This window comes from Salvia hispanica, chromosome 5, assembly GCF_023119035.1.
Source record: "Salvia hispanica cultivar TCC Black 2014 chromosome 5, UniMelb_Shisp_WGS_1.0, whole genome shotgun sequence".
Lineage (NCBI taxonomy): Eukaryota > Viridiplantae > Streptophyta > Magnoliopsida > Lamiales > Lamiaceae > Salvia > Salvia hispanica.
The window spans coordinates 36,902,352-36,921,349 of NC_062969.1; the positions used below are offsets into that span (position 1 = coordinate 36,902,352).

Consider the following 18,998-nt stretch of genomic DNA (forward strand, 5'->3'; position numbering starts at 1 on the left):
TAACTCTAGAGTAAGCAAAAAGTTCAATCTTCAATTAGAAAAAAAAATATTTCCATGAAACCGAATCAACGGGGAAATCTGTGAGCACGCAAAAAAACTACATAGAACATAGCAAAAACCGATTCTTGTAAATTTAATCCAGAAATTTCATGGACTTAACAAAACCAAAACACAGAACAAGATAATGCAAACCAGAATTTTGGATTAATCGTGGTGAAAAAACGTAGGAAAATAAAAATGAAGAGGACAATCACTAAGCATTCATACTAACCGATAATGCAAACCAGCAAACTACAGTCGCCGATTTTGGGAGTAACAACTGATGGGGGAATCCCACACGAAAAAGAAGAAAACCACATAACGCTGGCATTGAGTTTTGGTGAGAGCAGCAGTAGACTAGGGTTTGTTTAAATTCATGAAAAAAATCGGTGGATGATAGATTGGAATAAATCGATAAATGATCGGACTGGGAGATTTGGAGAGAGAACCGATTCAGTTTCTCACGTAGTGGGCGTGCGTTAGCCCCCAAAATAACCGGGATTTTTCGTTCCATATTCAAATTTAATTCCACTAAAAAGACAAAATTACCCTGCAAAGCAACACATTATTCACCACCAAGCAATCTGTGGTCTATTTCTACAATCCAATCTAAGCCTTCTATATAAGAGATCCAACGGTTGATAATGGTGTTACATTGTCACTTTAACATTGGTGTCACCATAGTGTGCCCCCGAGTTAATATTCATAATAATATTCCTACTACAAGTGGGAGTTTTTGAAGAAAATGACGGGGTAGGTGGAATCTAAATTAAAGTTATTTTTAGTACTGTCTGTAACATTTCATTTAATTTTATGCAATAATTTGTAAAATTTAATTAGGCAAATATTGTGCAATGGTCTTAACTAGAAACACTCAGATTCGAATTCATCAATTCTGGTTATATTTAATTCAGTAATCAAGCCGTCTAAAAGTACTATATATGCGTATTTAATGAAGTTAAAATGATTGAATAAATTGTTCATTTTTAGGAATTTTCGCCATTCACTTTGATGGTGCTAGTGCACTCATTGAACTGACGACAATTCGATGCAGTGTAAACCATCGAGAACTAATTCTCATTCAAAAAAATGTTGTATAGGATAGTTAGTTTATCACTTTCTCCTTTTTAATAAACCCGTTCACAAAAATAATCATAGTTACTTATTTTAATCCATCCATCAAAATTAGTCATATAAACTTTCTCACACTTCGATAGCATCATGCATATAATATGTTTACTAACATGTAGCCCACCACTTATTACCATCATGTTATTAATATAAATGTCATTTCTAATTAGCACTACTTCAATCATTTTTTTTCTTATGCATTTTAATTTGTAGTGTTAACTATCAAAACTAAGTTAGTATTTTTTAGGAACGGAGAGAGGAAGCATAACTCAGTTTTGGTATGTAATATTAAATTATAATGTAAGAGTATTTGAGCAATAAATATTATCAAAAGGTATATGAGTGATAAATACAGCTAGGAAAAATAAATAAACTAAGATATTTGGGACGCCAGAAAAAACACATCATGATTATTGAAAAGAATGGAATATTTATCTAAACGGATCAGAAGTTTTTGAAGCATTGGAGTTTAATATTCCAAATTTTTGTAGTAGTATTTATATTTTGAGCTATGTTTAATTTAAAATTGTAAGAAATCAAAGTAATAGAAATAAAAAAAAATATTCAAATGTGAAAATAAAACGTCCCTAGTAGTCAAATACTATATACAAACATAAATTACATAAGCATACTAATACCACGATGTGAAGAACTCTATTTGATTCATCATCCATTCGTATTTCAAATCTCCACCTAAACAATTTATATGGAATTATGGATTGTCTCATGTAAAGAAAAGTTAGGTTGGTAGTCCGTACAGGCTAGCTCAGTTGGCTCCAGAGGTGGAGATCTGTAACAATGAGCGGGTGTTCGAATCCCACTACCACCGTGAGGAGACTGCCACCTCTCGGGCACAAACGTGAGGCCTTTGTGGAGGTGGGTCTCTGGTGAGACTTGGCCTTTGTGGAGGTGGGTCTATGGTGAGACAGTGTGTTGAACTCTCCCCTCTAGTGGGCTACTGAGTAGCCGGGAGTGGGGGGTACCTGGGGTTGGCGATACAACCTTTAACAATGTAACGAGAAAAGTTAGGTTGGTGTGGTGCCTCTTATAAAATAGACTTTTTTTGGAAAAAATTTAGATTTCTGTTAGTTTGTTTCGAAAGATGATGTCACAATGATTTGAAATCCTTATACAATACATGCACTGAAATTTGAAAGCAATTTAACAACTACCATATGTGAAGAATTTATTTAAAATTTATGATCATTAATGTATTTCCCTATTTTGTTATAGAATCATGTCCGTTCCACCAGAAATTGCAATATTTTTAGAAGCGTACCGAAGATCCATATGAAGTAGTTATAGCGTAATTATGATGCTGGGCCAGATTTGCATATGGACTATATTAAATAGGCCCAATCTGACACGTGAAAACGACAAAACTAATTTTTAAAAATAAACACGAATAATTAAATAAATAAATAGCTGTAGCATTATTGTCGTAGGTGAAGCTCCAGCATAACACTCCAGCAGCAAGCATCAGCAATACAAGTGTTGGAATCCCAATAATTGTGATCTTCTACACTTGCGACGCAGAGGAGGTTGGTCAACACTTGTAAACCATATGGCGTCGGCACGCATCGCCACGGCATTTACCCGCCGCTCTCTCACTCACCGCTTTGCTGCCACAAGAACTCAACCGCGCTCTCTATTTTGTTGCCAGGTTCTCCGATTTCCACTCTCGATAATCAAATCTTCTATATTAGTATTTGTTTGCGCGTGATGAACTAGATTAATATCGGATTCCTTTCAGTTCAATTTTGTATGTAAATTTTATGCGACATTATTAGTAGTTCTTAGCTCCGAGTGTAGAAATTAAATTATAATTTGTCAATTTCTGCGTTAGATCATCGTGTTTCGCTGCTAGCAGTAGTGCTTCTCCAATGCTGTGAATATTGTGATTCAGATCAGAATTTGTTTACAGGCACATCAGATGAGTACGGACGCAAGCAGTGTTGCTGCTCGTCTCAGCAGCTCGGGGTTCATTAGAAGCCAGGGTTTCATTGGTGGCAAATGGACTGATGCATACGATGGTAAAACTATTGAGGTTAGGGATTCTGCAATTGCCAATTACAACTTAGGGAAAATAAAGAGTAGAGTGTGTTCTAAGCATTAAAAGAGTTCTGTTACCTTTCTATGGCAGGTCATCAATCCTGCAACAGGCGAGGTTATAACAAATGTTTCATGCATGGGTGCTAGGGAGACAAATGATGCTATTGCTTCAGCGCAAGAAGCATTTGTTTGTGAGTTGTTCATGTTAATTGACCGGATATCTGCTCCCCTGTCCCCCATTTTAGTATATTCTCATGTAGTTGATACCAGACATTGCACTTAAAGGCGCTATGAGTATATCTGTGATAAGAATAAGTTATATGTCAAACATATTCTCGTTCAGCTATCCGGCTAGTAGTCATTTCTTACCTAGGGCGGTATCATCTAATAAGTAATAACTAACACTGCTTAGGGAACTGCCTCTGCTTCTTATCTGTGTGATATTCCTTCTGATGAGTTGATGATAGAGTACTATGCAAAAAAGGGAAGAAGTTATTCATGGCATCTGATAAATGAACTACTGGATTTGTTTTGGTATAATGGTCTTCTACTAGTGTATGCCTAGTCCTTTTTTTATTATTATTACAAGAAACTTAGTTTAATTCTGTTGTGCCATTTTTCCCTATTGATAAGTCCAATTAATTGTTTTTTGTATTATTAAATTAATTATTCTTTCTTCTTTTTTGTAAGGTGGAACTGTAGTTTGTGTTTTATATAGTCTAATATTCTAACACATCAAATTTTTATTGAAGCTTGGAGCAAGGTAACCGCTGCTGAAAGGAGCAAGTGTTTAAGAAAATGGTATGATTTGTTGATGTCCCACAAAGAAGAGCTCGGTCAACTTATGACCTTAGAGCAAGGAAAACCTCTAAAAGAGGCCATTGGTGAGGTACCCTGGTTTTCTATCCCTGCTCTACCTATAACAGCATTATGTTTTGAATATCTTTCACTGGAGAGCATATATAAATTATGTGATTTTACAGGTTGGCTATGGAGCAAGTTTTGTGGAGTTTTTTGCAGAAGAAGCCAAGCGAGTTTATGGGGACATCATTCCAGCAACATTACCTGATCGTCGGTTGTTTGTTGTAAAACAGGTAAATGTTCTTGAGTAGCTCTTTATATTTTGCATCTGTTTCTGTTATGCACTCTTTGACACTATTGTGCATTTTATCAAGTGGAAACTCATGTTCCGACAATTACCTAGGGAAAAGTCAATGAGACCCTAAATATATGTTTCATGAACAAAGGAGAATAGGAAGTAAGATGCTGGTAGAATGATATAACTGCATTTTGAAGAGTTGGGATTCAGTGTCCTTCTGTTTCATCTATAGAGAACAAACTCTTCAACAAAGAGGAAACAGTAAAAACAGAGTCCTTAAATCAATCAGCTAGGTTTTGAAGGAACTGAGAAACCTTGATGCTATAGATAATGAAATCGATGTTGAATTAATTTTGAAATGTGAAGTGATCCTTGAAGATTTTTTAACTCAGGGAAAATTAGGTTTATTTTATAGGAAGAATCCACAAGTGGTTGTTTTAATAGTTCATAGGTTGAGATTAAATGTGCATTCAGGAAAGTACATTGTTTATGCTTGAAACTTAGTCATCTACTCCTACATTATATTTATACTTGAAAGTCCTACTGTGGGTTGATAAGGTTGGGCACCTATATATACTGATTATTTAGGTATTTATATTAACAAAAGGAATGTTCTCTCGCAGCCAGTTGGAGTTGTTGGGGCAATTACACCATGGAACTTTCCTTTGGCAATGATTACACGCAAGGTTGGTTTAATTTCCTATTCTTTAGTCTTTTCGAAATTTTGTTTCTTGTGACAGCGCTGCACTGGTATCATGCAAATCAGATTGTTTGTCTTGATGTCAGGTTGCCCCTGCCCTTGCATGTGGATGTACTGTTGTCGTGAAACCCTCAGAATTTACTCCATTGACTGCATTAGCGGCGGCGGAACTCTCTGTTCAAGCTGGGATACCACGTGTAATTCTGATTCTGAGCCTTTAAAACTACACAGACATGTAGCATATTGGTATTGGCATGCAAGGACTGCATCTATTCTATTTTGAAAGTGAAGATTTTAATCGCAAGCACTAATGAGTTATCTGACAACAGACAGTGCCCCCTCTCAAAAGCGAACTGATATAAGCTAGTATAGAGTATTAATTTTGGTTCATTCTATTGTCCATGCTTATCGTCAAGCTTTAGAAATTATTGACACAACAGTGGGACTGATGACTGATGTACCCAAGACATATAATGACCTGTATTTGCTAATCTTGTCTTATCTGTGGTTATTATAATGTTTGGTTAATTCTGATTGTTGTGTTTTTTCTGCAAGACAGGGTGCAGTGAATGTTGTAATGGGAAATGCTTCTGAAATTGGGGATGCTCTATTAGCAAGTCCTCAGGTTTTCTATTCTTAAAACTCAAATGTGGTGTTTATGGTTTAGAACTCTGAAACAAATAGACTTTAATGTCAGCAAAATTTGTTTAGGTGAGAAAGATAACATTCACAGGCTCGACAGCTGTGGGAAAAAAATTGATGGCAGGTGCTGCAGCGACTGTCAAGAAGGTAGGCAGTGGAAATGCATGCATCCTTGAATCATCTTTACTATTTTATTAAAAATTCTCACATGCAGGTCTCCCTTGAGCTTGGTGGAAATGCACCCTGCATAATTTTTGATGATGCTGATCTTGATGTGGCTGTGAAAGGAGCTGTAAGAGAACCCATTCTTAATAATCTGCATAATTTTACTATAGCAAAAAGACTTTAAGGTTATAAATTTGAACCTTGACCTTATATCAAGTAGATACGATGAAGTATCAATTCTTGTATGGAAATTGATATCATTGTTAGTCAATGACTCAAAGTGGTAAAAAATATGTTAAATTATCTTCTGCTAGCACTTCCATTGTTTTCAATATTTTGGCTGATGCTTTCTTTATTTGGTCAAAATAAAAATACACACTTGAGTTGTCTGGCTCTTGAACTTGTGATGTTCAATATGTCAAACAGTGAGGCTTCCTCAACTTTAAAATTGGATGATTTGTTTATAGTTTATACAGTAATTTAGTTGAAATAGAAGGGTTTCAATATTAGGATTTTATGCAAGTTGCCTTAATGATACATTCTCAATTTTTTGACTTTCTTCCTGTTGTATCTTTGCAATTTCAGTTGGCAAGTAAATTCCGGAACAGTGGACAAACATGCGTCTGTGCAAATAGAGTGCTAGTACAAGAAGGTAGCTGAAAACCCTTAAGAGTGTCATTTCTATTCTTATATCTAAATTCATTAGTACATGTTTTAGTGGTTTTGTACGAGTTTATAGGTGTACATGTGCTTAAATTTTCATCTGAAAATAGAAACGAGTTTAATCACATGGAAAATTAGGCTTAGTCATGTACATAGACCGCCTTAATTATTAAGGATTCACTCAACTTTACCTAATCTGCTACAGAAAATCTCTATCCGTGGCATTATGCAACTTTTAGACTGATTTTACATATTGTCCAATCATGGCTGACCTGAAAACTATAAACAATTACTAGTACTATCTAGGATATTTTTAGGTACCAAGCTGACATAAAATTGTTAACTTCAAGAAATGTCCAATATATTAATACTCCCTCCGTCCCATAATAGATGGCATAGTTGGAGAATGGCACGGGATTTTAGGATATGTTGTTTTGTGTTAGGTGGAGAGAAAGGAAATGTGACATCTTTTGTGGGACATCTATTATGAGTACAATCATAGATTAGTTGGAAGCTACTGCATATAATATTTATATTACTGAGTTCCACTAATACATCATGTTTCAACTTTTCCTGGAACTTAACATAATCCTTCTGATGTTCCTGTTTTGATTTTTTTCCTTTTGTTGTAGGAATTTATGAGAAGTTTGCAGATGCCTTCTCAAAGGCTGTTAAGAATATGAAAGTTGGGCATGGCTTTACCGAAGGTGCAGTAGATGTGGTCAGTATTTTTGCTCATCTCAAATTTGTTACAAAATTTTGCTGATTATTCTTTTATTGCATATATTTTTGGCTGCCATATGCTATAGGCCCAGCATTAGAAGTAACACACCCAAATCAATTCTCAACACTTCTACATCAAATATAAATATATATTATGCAAAACAACTATTCTGAAACAAATAAAATGCAACTACTAAAGATGAAAGGCAACTAGTAATTACGAAGCAAAGGAGAGAGAGCACAAACCCTGCTTTACAAACTCACTGTCTTGCTTGTATATGGAGAGTTTATGTGGTAGATCAACAATTAAATACACCATTTTTTTCCTAATCGCATTTGTTTGTTTTATGGTGTTTTCTAATTTAAACACCAACATGTTTGTTAGCAAAGTTTCGTGGGCTGTGGTAAGCCTCTAGAAATTGTGTTCTCTTCCAACATAGCATTGTTGTTCACAGATGTCCTTTTTGCTAAACCTATGATGTAGCCAAACTATTAGAATTATCATTAGCATTAACTTTTCTTGATTTCACACAGGGACCTTTGATTAATGATGCTGCAATGCACAAGGTTAGCTTTCTGTTTCACATTCCCATTGCATATAACTCTCTACTTCAAGATAGTTGTTATTGACACATTCCAATTTCTTTATAGGTTGAATCGTTTGTGCAAGATGCCATCTCAAAGGTTTGTAGTTTTGTTGAATGGAATTATAACTGCTAACGTCAATTATCTTTGAAAGGTCAATCATGTTGGTTTCAAGTCTTTTAGAAACTATTGAGGCTTAAAGTAGAGTAACATATTTGAGGAAACACGTATATTTCATCAACTGTATGCTAGATATTGACAGTGCACTGCTTTTGAAATCTTGTATAACTCAAAATACAAATATGTACTAGTATATGTTTGGAAAAAGATATGGTGATAGATTTCATGTGCTTAATGTAAGCGATGGTGACATGTGTTTATGAACTACTATATTGTTAGCTCCTTACTGGATGTTTGTAAAATTAAAAGCGTTCCAGGTTTTGGGAACTTTTGTGATCTACTCAATGTGCCAAAGGGCATGCCATTTTATTGATAATGTACTCGCCATACTGTGCTAACAATTATACATTTCTTGTTCAAGGGAGCTAAAGTCCTTGTTGGCGGCAAGAAACACAGTCTCGGGATGAGATTTTATGAGCCCACGGTGCTGACTGATATAAAAAATGAGATGATTTTAGCAAGGTAGCTCTAACAGCACGATCAAAACAATCTTTTCTTTATACATTACGATGCTTGTAGATGCGATGTCAAAGGTGATTGCAATTACTTATAGGAAATGGAGCATCTTCACATGTTTTGACAGAATGCATATCTTTGTAGTTATCACTCTTTGTTGTTGTGTGCCATGTTGACCTAGTCGCCAGCATGATGGTTCTGTTGCATGACATACTGAAAATGCATAGCACTTAAAATGTTTTTCATATGTCATAGTAGGTGGTGCAGGAAAGGAGAATAGCCTTCACTCCTGGTCTCTGCGAGCATCGGTGAAATGTGGAATAAACTTAATTAATGGGAGCATGTCGCTTAGTCTAATTTTGACCTGAGCTTGTGCTTGAGGGAGTGGTTATTGCAGTGACCAACCTTTCTCTTACTTGTCTATTGCTTGTTGTAAGATGTTTTGGCGGCTGGAAATTGATAATGGTCATGTTGTTTTGTATTTTCTACATATACATTTTGACTCTATATACTTTTAGGTAGAAACTTAATAAAACCCTTTTCTCTGTTGAGTGCTCAATAACTTAAGATTGATCACAATCAAATGACTTTTAAATAATATTGACATGGTTTTATTTGCTATCATAGTTAACTGTTATATTTTCTTGATATCAGGGAGGAAATATTTGGGCCAGTTGCGCCTCTTCAGAAATTTAAGACAGAGGAAGAAGCTATTCGCCGGGCCAATGACACTAATGCAGGTATTCTGTTATGACCCTCAACTTGAATATAAAAAGGTCTCTGTTCTTCCTGTATATCTAAGATGTGAAATTATTCAGCAATTTTCTTTTACCAAGGTGAACGCTCATTGAAACCAATACTTCAATCTAATAGGTCCTTGTACCTAGAATGAAACAAATCTCTTATTTGTAGGTCTGGCTGCATACATCTTTACAACAAACATGCAACGCTCATGGCGTGTCTCTGAAGCTCTTGAATATGGATTAGTTGGAGTTAATGAAGGATTAATTTCTACAGAGGTTGGGATCTAATTTTTCTGTAGTATGGAAGATAGAAGAAATGTATGCTGCATCTTTCATTAATCATCTTCCTTTCGGTGTAGGTTGCTCCATTTGGAGGTGTGAAACAATCAGGCCTTGGCCGTGAGGGATCAAAATACGGGATTGATGAATATCTGGAAGTACGTATCTGTATTCACTTCTATTTTTTTTTTTTTTGTGTATTGACCAACATTATAATTGTTCTTGGTTGGGGAGGACTCCAAGCGGACTCTGTATAATGCAGAGTGCCATGTGCAACACACTCATTTTGGGTCTTATGATTTAAAACGAGTATACACAAAAACCATGATCACCATCTGTTTAAGATTCATTCTCGGAGTTGCTTTGTTTTCTGTAAACTTCATCCTATGATACATGTTGATTTCCTAAACCTTGATGGGATCCTAATTTACCACATCAAAGGGATTGAGTGCCTGAACACTGAACTCATGGCCACAATATGCGAGATGAACATAATTCTTAAATAGCTGTATCACTTAGTAGGTAGCTCCACTTTCTTGTCTCCGCTGGTGCTACTAATTTATTGATCATATATTACAGGTCTTTGTTCAACTAGTAAAGTTCGACATTATGTTGTTGATTTTGATAATATTGGTTAAAACGTAGTAATATTGTGCTTTTTTTTTTTTTTTTTTGTTGCAGATGAAATATATATGCATGGGGAACATGAACTAAGTTGTTGGCCATAAATCGGAACGGATCGGATACACCAATAAAGGCCCGACTGTCTGCGCTTTAATAAAGCAGCTAGGTATGGTGGTTGCATCGTCAAACCCCTACCCCGAGCTTTGTAAACAGCCTTGTACAGTTGAGATGCACCATTTATTTTTAAGTTTTTGTACTGTTCCCAGAAAAAAAACGAATTCTCTTTCTTGCACCCTTGTTTTATGTCATGAACTATTTGTAGGGAAGTTCAGCTCTCTCTCCCTCTTTATATGTGTGTGTGTGTGTGTGTGTGGTGTAAATGGGGGTTGAATCACATTTGATTAGTAGTTCCCGGGCTTAAGATGATTGAATTTTTCTGGGAAAATGTGCCTTTTTTTATTTTGTGAGTTGGTGATGTTAAAAAATACCATTTTCTTTATTTTCTTAGTTTCACATCCCCAATTCAAGTTGTTTGTACGCATTCACATTCGAAATGGGGGATGATTTTCCTTTTCTAAATCTCTTTTTCCTTTATTTATATGGGTGGGTTTTGAAGGGGTTAGAAGAAAAGATATCTTGAAACTGCAAATGGATCCACCTTCACGTTTGGCGCTTTCAATATCCGGTTCACGTTTTTGGGCTTTTGAGATAAAAAGGACACTTGTCAAAGAAGACCTTCCAAATAAGATGGTCCTCTCCTCAACGAATCTGATTCCTGCCCCTAATTCACGACTTATTTTACTTTTTACGTTTTTTACGTTTCTATCCTCACAAAAATAACACAAGAATGTTAATTAGTTACTTATTTCCCTTGCTAAATAAGCAAAATCATATTCCTCAACAAATATACATAAATATGAAGAGGCTGATTCTACATCTTGGTAGTTTAGGATTATAAATTCATCCTTTCTTGTATGGGAGTTCATCGATTTAATTAGTACTACTATCAATTTAATCTTACACTTGACTAACGAATATAAAGACCACAAAAGTGTCATTTAACACAACAAATCTGGTTTAGTAACAATTGCACTCTTTTCGTGTAGATTGCATGGGAGTTCATCAACTTAATTATTTCGTAATTAGAAAATAATGGATAGAGACTTAACTTTAACTTTGTAATCGTGGGTAAATTGTGATTAACGGCGTCATATTGCTACAATTTTACTAGGCAAGCTGAATAGATTTCAAATTGATCGAACATAATCTAGAACCCTTTTGCCATAAATTCTAGAAGTGCTTCTCTCTGGTCTTATTCAAGTTATGTGGGAACACCACACCAAAAGCAGGTTATTGATCAGGCGAAATTTAGATGAGCAGTGCATCAATAATTAAAAATCATTTAACATAATTTCTTCACAATATCTTTATTACTATATGTGAACATTATTTTTTATAGCTATAAGAAAGCAATTTAAAGAGGCAAATAGTGGTAAAAGAAGACTTGAACTCGTAGAAGTATAAGGTCCCACCAATTCACCTAAAAGGAATATATTCATTTTTTGGAATAAATTCGGAAAGAATATTAAGATGCTTAAAATTTAAGCAAACAGGCCTCATACCAATTCGATCGCTTTTACATTAATTTATGGTTTAAAAATATAAACGAACTACTAAAAGTTAAACCTCAACTTTTAGTGCATATGCTTTAGTAATGGGACAGCTACTCTAACGTGATACTCTAAATTAATTTCCCATTAAACATTATATATTTACAATTAACTACTAACCGCATGCTTTTATATATAATTTGTTATCTAATATATTGTCTCGGATGTGGCAAGGTGTAAAGCATCGTCGTTAAATCTATTGTAAATTTTATGAAACTCATGGCTACCATACTACGTTTTTAATTAGGGTTTTGTAGAGAAAAAAATTGTACGTAGATGTGTCTAAACGAGTGGATATGTATCTAGCTTTTACTAATTTACAAATAGTTGAGTTAGTGCATAAAAACTTAACTGTTTCGGGTTGTAGGCGGAAACTCTCAAGTTGAAGAAAAAAATGAGAGTCTATAATTAATTTTCTTTTTTGAAATCAATATGTGCTTAAAATTGATGAATATAGGGAAAAAACAGTTTTTTAAATTTTTTTGGAGGGGGTGACATAGCTTGAAGCCCACCATCAAAAGTACTTAATTAATTAACAAGGCGCACATATTTTTTGAATAGAGAGAAATTTGAGGATATATGAAAAAGAATCTTTACTTTAATTCTCAATGAAGTAAGAACTGATTCTGTATTTTATTATTATTGTTCAATATTTCTAACTAACTTTATTTTTCTCAAGTTACGGTTCCCTTTCAATATATTTGGACCATTTATCAAAGAATAATTTGCATTTGTTATTAAAGATCTATATCGAACATACGCACAACTTATCTTATGTAAATGTTAGTATATAAAGAGGACTACTATATATACAGAGTACTTTTGGTTTTATATACATTTCTTAGAAAAGAATAATTTTGGTGCCATAGTTTCTGGATATATGCTCATTACCCGTGTTTATAGTTTAAATCACACACAATATGCATCGATCCTACATATTATGCCACAGGGATTGGTTCATTTTAAAATAAAAATTAACAACTATTGATAGTCTTTTAATTCAATTTGTCTCTTTATTGAATGGTTTATATATCTCAGGTTAATATCTCAGGTATGAAATGCAAAAACTTTATTTTTCAGCTAATCATTTTTCACATTTTCATGGATAATTCACCGGCCATGTTTCATAGTTCATAATTCTTATTTTAATTGTACTTGAAATGACTACTGGTACACACTAACAATTATTAAACTTAGGATAATTGGTGATGATTATTTTATTAGTATTAAACTGATTATAAGTGGGAAATATAGTTAAAAATAATAATTATTATATACCTATAAAGAGTAGATCTAATTCTATGTATTGTTAACATTACTATCAAGACTAATAATAATAATGGTTTTAAATTAAATAGTTCATATATAAAAATAGATAAAAATTTTTTTGGAGAAACAAGATAAAGTTGAAGAATGCTAAAATTCCGATTTTATTGACTATTTTGTAAATCTAATAATTAAACACATACGGAGGAGTATTCTGTAATATTGAAGTGTTACTAATTTCACCTCTTAACATTCTCAAACCTGTAAGTAACATTGCAAATATTTTGGATTTACACATATACACACACATAACACATCGACTAATTAATGTGAAGCTTCTTAATTAGCCACCAAAAATACTGATCACTAAAATAATTAAAATGAGTTGAGTTCTAATTAAGTTCTAACTTCTAACCAATATAAATCAAATAAACATAATTGACAATTTATCATATTCGTACGTAGCTAGATATACAAAAACAATTACAAGAGTATCACTCCTTGCCAAGTTTATGATTTGTTTTCCACCTTCGAAGGTCGAAGCTAGTGGTAAAATCCTATTAACCGGATAATTGTGTGATAATAGGCGGCGATAATCCTTATATTTATAAATTAGAAGTTCATGAATTAAATTTTGAAATATCAAAAGATGAATAAAATAAAATGTGGGGTTAACTTTTAGTTGTGTGCATGTCATGGGATGACAATCTTCTATTCCACAAAAGCACCAGAGATTGAGATTAGTGGCCTTTAGAGCTAGCCATAATTAAAGCTCCTCACACACACATGCTGCTTTATGCATTCATCACCGCGTCCTCTTCTGCCTTTATTTACGTATCTTAATTCCTTATATTAATAAATTATTTATTTTTTCTATTCATATTTATTTACTTCAAGGTGATCAATATTTTAATTTAACGTTAACTTTCAAATGCTATTTTATATGCAGTACTTGGTTAAACTGTACTACTTATAATCTACAATTCATTTTTGAGGGTTTGATCAAACTGAAAATCGGTTAATTTTTTCAATTTTAGTTTGTTTATAGATCCTTGTGAAAAGATAACTTAAAATATATAGCAAAAATTAATATTCTATCCATTCTAAGGGAGTTGATACATTTTCCGGGGACATGAAATTTAAGAAATAGATATTTATAGGTTAAAGAAGAGAGAAAATAATAGGATAGATGATAAAGTATGAAGAAAAAATAGAGAAAAAAATAATTGTTTTAAAAAAGAAAAATGAATCACCTATCTTATGAAGTTAGTACAATCCAAACTTTTTTTAATTCAACTATCTTAAAATAGGGAGTAGTATATTGTACTTAATAAATTATTAAAAATAACACTTTAAAAGTCTCAGGTCTATCGTTTTCACCCATTAGTTACCGGAGTGGGGTGTAAATTACGGCTTAGAGCCTTAGACCTAATAGACCCCGTTTAATTATTTTTTTCTAAGTGAACTTGATTTTTTTAATTACTAATATTCCTTGGTTCCATTAAAAATAGACTAAATTTGCTATTTCACCAAATTAAAGAATTAGATTTTTAATTTTAGAAACTTCTTTTTTCCTAATGAAGTGTACACTCATTCTCTATTAATAATATTTAAATTATTTTTCGTTCTATTTATCTATTTTACCAATTATGTATTAAAACAAGTGTCATCCCTATTTTTATAGGATGGAAGGATTATATATTAGTACAAAAGAATATAGTAAATTAACACTTAACCTTCATTATATTCGAATTCCAACTAAACAGACAAACTGGCGGATATACAATACGTATATGCATACATATATATTAGTGTGAAAATTGCATAAGTGAAGGAAAATAAAAAAAAGTTAAGTTTTCATATGCTTTTAAAGCATTTGAATGGGGGATTGTGTCTCATTAAAACTAAGAGACAAGTCTTGAGAATGAAAAGAACAGATCATTATAACCTAAAAAGGGGTCGTACCACGAAAGGCAACAAAAGACACATACTTTAATGAAATAAATCAACTTAATGGTCCTACTTCTAAAACTACTACCAACTCAACCTCAACCTGTGACCTTCAAACTATCATGGCACTCCAAAATATATATCATTGCATTGCATGCATTTTATATAGAACCCAATTATGTTATTTATATATGTGGGAAGAGTGAAAAAAACCTCTTTTATGAGTTAATCTGAAATCAATCTGAATTATCGCTATTAGGATAAAATTTTAAAAGAATCAATATTGTAATATAAACATTAACATTTTTGTATATGAATATAAAAATTAATATATTCTTAAAATAAACATTATTGTATACATATAATTTATATAAATAAGTATTGTTCCTAAGTTAACTCTTTGACTTAGGAACAATACTATACATGCGATCACTTGTGAAGGTTTAATTTAATTACAGTAGAGGAATGAATCTCGACAATTATGTACTCTCCTTTTCAACATCGGAAAAAAGGTATGCAAATCCTACGCATTCGGCATATGCATACCACTTCTTTTCTTCTTCTTGTTATTTCTTTTTCAATAGTACAGAGATATGTATTAGTATTATTTCTTCGTACTCTATACTCATACAATATATTACGATTTCAAATTAAAATGCCTACATTAACTTTTTTATTATTAATTTCATGACAAAATTAAAACTTAATAATGCACTATAAAATAAGAAATAGGAACTAAGAACCATGGATTTATTGATAATGTTATATCAAATCGTGTCATATGATAATATTTTCAAATTAATTTTAATAGAAGCGGAAATAATGGTTCAATTAAAATTAAGGTAGTTATGACTTATGACATATCTTAAAATTACTCTCTGTTTCCATTATCGATGTGTATATATCTTTCTTGTTACACATATACATAATACTGATATGTTTCATTTACGCGTGCATATACTTTTCTTGTGATGATGATACATTTAATATATTAGCGTCTCAGTAATTTTGGGTCAAAAGTATCTTATAATTATCCTTTTTTTATTCACCATATAAATATAGACTAAGTGATAAACTGGTATAGGTCATACAACTGATCTTATCATAGCAATATACTGACATATACAGATTGATAGAGTATATTTTATGCAAAGAGAATTGAAGCCTACTAATATCAGCACAACGTTCATCAATATCAGTATATTAGTCAAACAATATCGACATATATAGTATAACACTCAAAACGCACACATATAAACATGAAAAAAAACTATTATCTAATTTCTTCATTTGAACATATGCAATTAGGATGTAGTTATAATTCTCTTAAAATTAACTTTAATTTAATATATATTTTATGAAAAAATAATTTAAATCGAAAGAGATTGTGAAATTTAAAATATTACTCCAATTTTATAGAAGTTGATCCAACCTATCCTAATGATCTTGTTTACTAGAAATGAAATGAAATTCCACCATGCAAGTGGATGATTATAAGTAAAAACTCTAGTTTTCTAAATTCTCTATTAATTCAAGGGCGTTACGGATCTATTAAAGGTACGTAGAGGAAACTTAAAATTTGCAACCAAACTAAACCACCAACACCAATATTTCTACAAATTTACAAAATGTCAATATTTTCCATAATACTACCAAATGGTATTAACCATAATAAAATAGTTAAGTGTGCTTAATTATTTACTAGAAATATCCCACTTTATTATAGGTTAAAAAGAAATAACTAGGGTTCTCAAAAAGATAGGTAAGCTTGTGGATAACAAAAACGGATTTTCCTTTTCTTTTTTGTTTTCCCCCAACTTTTAGAAATTGGCTTTAATTAAGATTTAAAAACAGGCATAGTAGTAGTAATTGAGAGGGCAAAGAGCTTTGAGAGTTGCTTCATATCCGCACCTTATTCTGGAAGCATTTGTTCTTCTTGAATCCAGTGAGAGAGAGAGAGAATAATGTTCCACCCAAAGAAGGCATCAAGTATGAATTCTCCCATGTGCGACTCTGGTCTCGTCCTCACCACTGATCCCAAGCCTCGTCTTCGCTGGACTGTCGAGCTTCATGAGCGCTTCGTCGACGCCGTTACCCAGCTCGGCGGCCCTGACAGTCTGTCTTCTCTTCCTCCTATTTCTTCTTCTCTTCATTTTTTTTTTAATAAATTGAATTAATCTGAATTATCTGTAATTGATTTTAGAGGCGACGCCGAAGACCATCATGAGAGTTATGGGGGTGAAGGGTCTCACGCTTTACCATCTCAAGAGCCATCTTCAGGTTCATCAAGATTCCGTTTTTTTTTTATCATCTTTTCAGTTAATTGGCTCGATTGCTTTGGAGTTTCTGTTGTAGGGTTGTTTGAAAGATTTGATTTTGATATCTGGGTCTCTTTTTGATTCAGAAATTTAGGCTGGGAAAGCAGCCTCACAAGGATTTCAATGATCACTCCATCAAAGATGGTAGACTCTATTCACAAGTTTAATACTACTACTAATACCGTGTTTCTTTAAAAACCCTTGTGTATCTAATCTAATCAAATTATATGTATGCAGCTTCATCTCTTGAGCTGCAAAGAAACAATGCATCTTCCTCCGGAATGATGGGGCGAAGCATGAATGAGTATGTTATTCTATTATTTCCATGGTTTATGTCTAAAAACGGTACTAGTATGTTCTAGGTTTGTGAAAAATCAAAACCTTTAATTTGTAGGCGGCACATGTGATCGCATGTGCACGGCAATAACCAAAAAAAAGAGAAAAACATACTTCGACCTTTGAAAATCATTTTCCTAAAAAAAAGCCTGATTTTTCTGTGGAATTGTGTGATCTCATATACTAACACTGATGCAATTAGGATGCAAATGGAGGTAAACCGAAGACTCCACGAGCAATTAGAGGTAAGTAATCAATCGATTCATAGTATACCTTTTCCAATAAATTAAGCAAAGATTGAAATTAAACATACTAAAAAAACAGGTCCAGAGACACCTGCAGCTCCGAATTGAGGCTCACGGCAAATATATGCAAACAATTCTCGAAAAAGCATGCCAAACAGTCCTCGCCGGCGACAACAAGGCGGCAGCGGCGGGTCCCACTCTCAACTTCCCTACCCTCCAAGACCTCAATATGTACGGCAGCAGCGACCATCTCCACCACCAAGGCATGGAGATGGAGTCCTTAAAAAGGTCCACTCCTTACACCGGCAAAAGCCCCTTGATCTGGGCCGACGATCTCCGCCTGCAGGAGCTCGGCACCGCGTCGTGCCTCGACGATCAGATCGGCCCTCTCTCGGTCGACCGTGGCAGCGATATCGACTCGGTTTCTGATATCTATGAGACCAAGCCGATGCTGTCGTCGGGAGGTCATGATCATAAGAAATACGATGTGAAGATGGATCGGCCTTCGCCGACGCCTCCGCGGACGGTGGCGATCAGCGCCGGAGGGATGCGGAGCTCGCCTTTCGGGTGACCAAACACACGTACACATATTTTAATTTTATTTTGGTGATGGTAATTTTTAGTGTTTTAACTTAATTAGGGGGTTTGGAGTTTTTAATTTTAACCATTTAGAAGTTGAAAATGAGGGATGTTGAATAAGACTATACTACCTAGGGTGCTGTTTGAGCTTCATTTTTAGTTTGTTTTATTTTGTCTTACACACTGCATGCATGCAATTAATTAATATATTGTATATAGCAGCATTGATGTGTGTAATTAATTAATGTTTTTGATGACAGAATGGTGTAAACATTGAAAAGGAAAACCATGAGATTTCAAATTTAAGCAGTGTTTGAGATTTGAGATGGAAATTAAATTAGATACTATGTGGAAAGAAAAAGGGGTAACTGCTTTTAAAGTCACCAACTTTCCATGAATTCCGGTTTTTCCCACGAACTTTAAAAAGTTCGTGTAATGTCACGAACTTTATTGTCGGTTGCCATTTTCCCATGTCAGGTCTCCCGATCTGATTCAAACTATTCGTTTCCTATTAAGACAATGTCCAAATTCTTTTATCTTACTATCGTTATCT

The 18,998-nt window shown here is 33.6% G+C and overlaps 2 protein-coding genes across 3 annotated transcripts; both read left to right on the top strand.

The window, feature by feature from the left end:
- Positions 1–2,635: 2,635 nt before the first annotated feature.
- LOC125188492 (succinate-semialdehyde dehydrogenase, mitochondrial) lies at positions 2,636–10,407 on the top strand. 2 transcript variants are annotated; one of them, XM_048085350.1, is made up of 19 exons: positions 2,636–2,833; positions 3,095–3,217; positions 3,314–3,413; positions 3,975–4,111; positions 4,206–4,316; positions 4,945–5,007; positions 5,108–5,218; positions 5,581–5,646; positions 5,733–5,810; positions 5,878–5,955; positions 6,414–6,480; positions 7,124–7,212; positions 7,749–7,781; positions 7,866–7,898; positions 8,341–8,441; positions 9,090–9,175; positions 9,348–9,454; positions 9,538–9,615; positions 10,139–10,407. In XM_048085350.1, the coding sequence occupies exons 1-19, from the start codon at positions 2,735–2,737 to the stop codon at positions 10,169–10,171; spliced, it is 1,593 nt and encodes a 530-aa protein (XP_047941307.1). In that variant the 5' UTR covers positions 2,636–2,734; the 3' UTR covers positions 10,172–10,407. The 2 variants fall into 2 exon arrangements, with proteins under 2 accessions (XP_047941307.1, XP_047941308.1); XM_048085351.1 differs by lacking the exon at positions 2,636–2,833 and adding an exon at positions 2,845–2,932.
- A 6,437-nt stretch (positions 10,408–16,844) lies between these two features.
- On the top strand, positions 16,845–18,598 carry LOC125187113 (myb family transcription factor IPN2-like). Its single transcript, XM_048083634.1, has 6 exons — positions 16,845–17,082; positions 17,171–17,247; positions 17,372–17,429; positions 17,523–17,589; positions 17,824–17,866; positions 17,946–18,598. The coding sequence occupies exons 1-6, from the start codon at positions 16,932–16,934 to the stop codon at positions 18,435–18,437; spliced, it is 888 nt and encodes a 295-aa protein (XP_047939591.1). The 5' UTR covers positions 16,845–16,931; the 3' UTR covers positions 18,438–18,598.
- Positions 18,599–18,998: the final 400 nt, after the last annotated feature.

What these genes read in the sequence shown, in the direction of transcription:
- LOC125188492 (XM_048085350.1), top strand. Translation starts at nt 2,735, where the DNA reads ATGGCGTCGGCACGCATCGCCACGGCATTTACCCGCCGCTCTCTCACT. An exon ending in CCGAAGGTGCAGTAGATGTG is followed by an intron (nt 7,213 to 7,748) that starts GTCAGTATTTTT and finishes GATTTCACACAG; the next exon opens with GGACCTTTGATTAATGATGC. An exon ending in TGCAAGATGCCATCTCAAAG is followed by an intron (nt 7,899 to 8,340) that starts GTTTGTAGTTTT and finishes TTCTTGTTCAAG; the next exon opens with GGAGCTAAAGTCCTTGTTGG.
- LOC125187113 (XM_048083634.1), top strand. Translation starts at nt 16,932, where the DNA reads ATGTTCCACCCAAAGAAGGCATCAAGTATGAATTCTCCCATGTGCGAC. An exon ending in CCAGCTCGGCGGCCCTGACA is followed by an intron (nt 17,083 to 17,170) that starts GTCTGTCTTCTC and finishes AATTGATTTTAG; the next exon opens with AGGCGACGCCGAAGACCATC. An exon ending in GACTCCACGAGCAATTAGAG is followed by an intron (nt 17,867 to 17,945) that starts GTAAGTAATCAA and finishes CTAAAAAAACAG; the next exon opens with GTCCAGAGACACCTGCAGCT.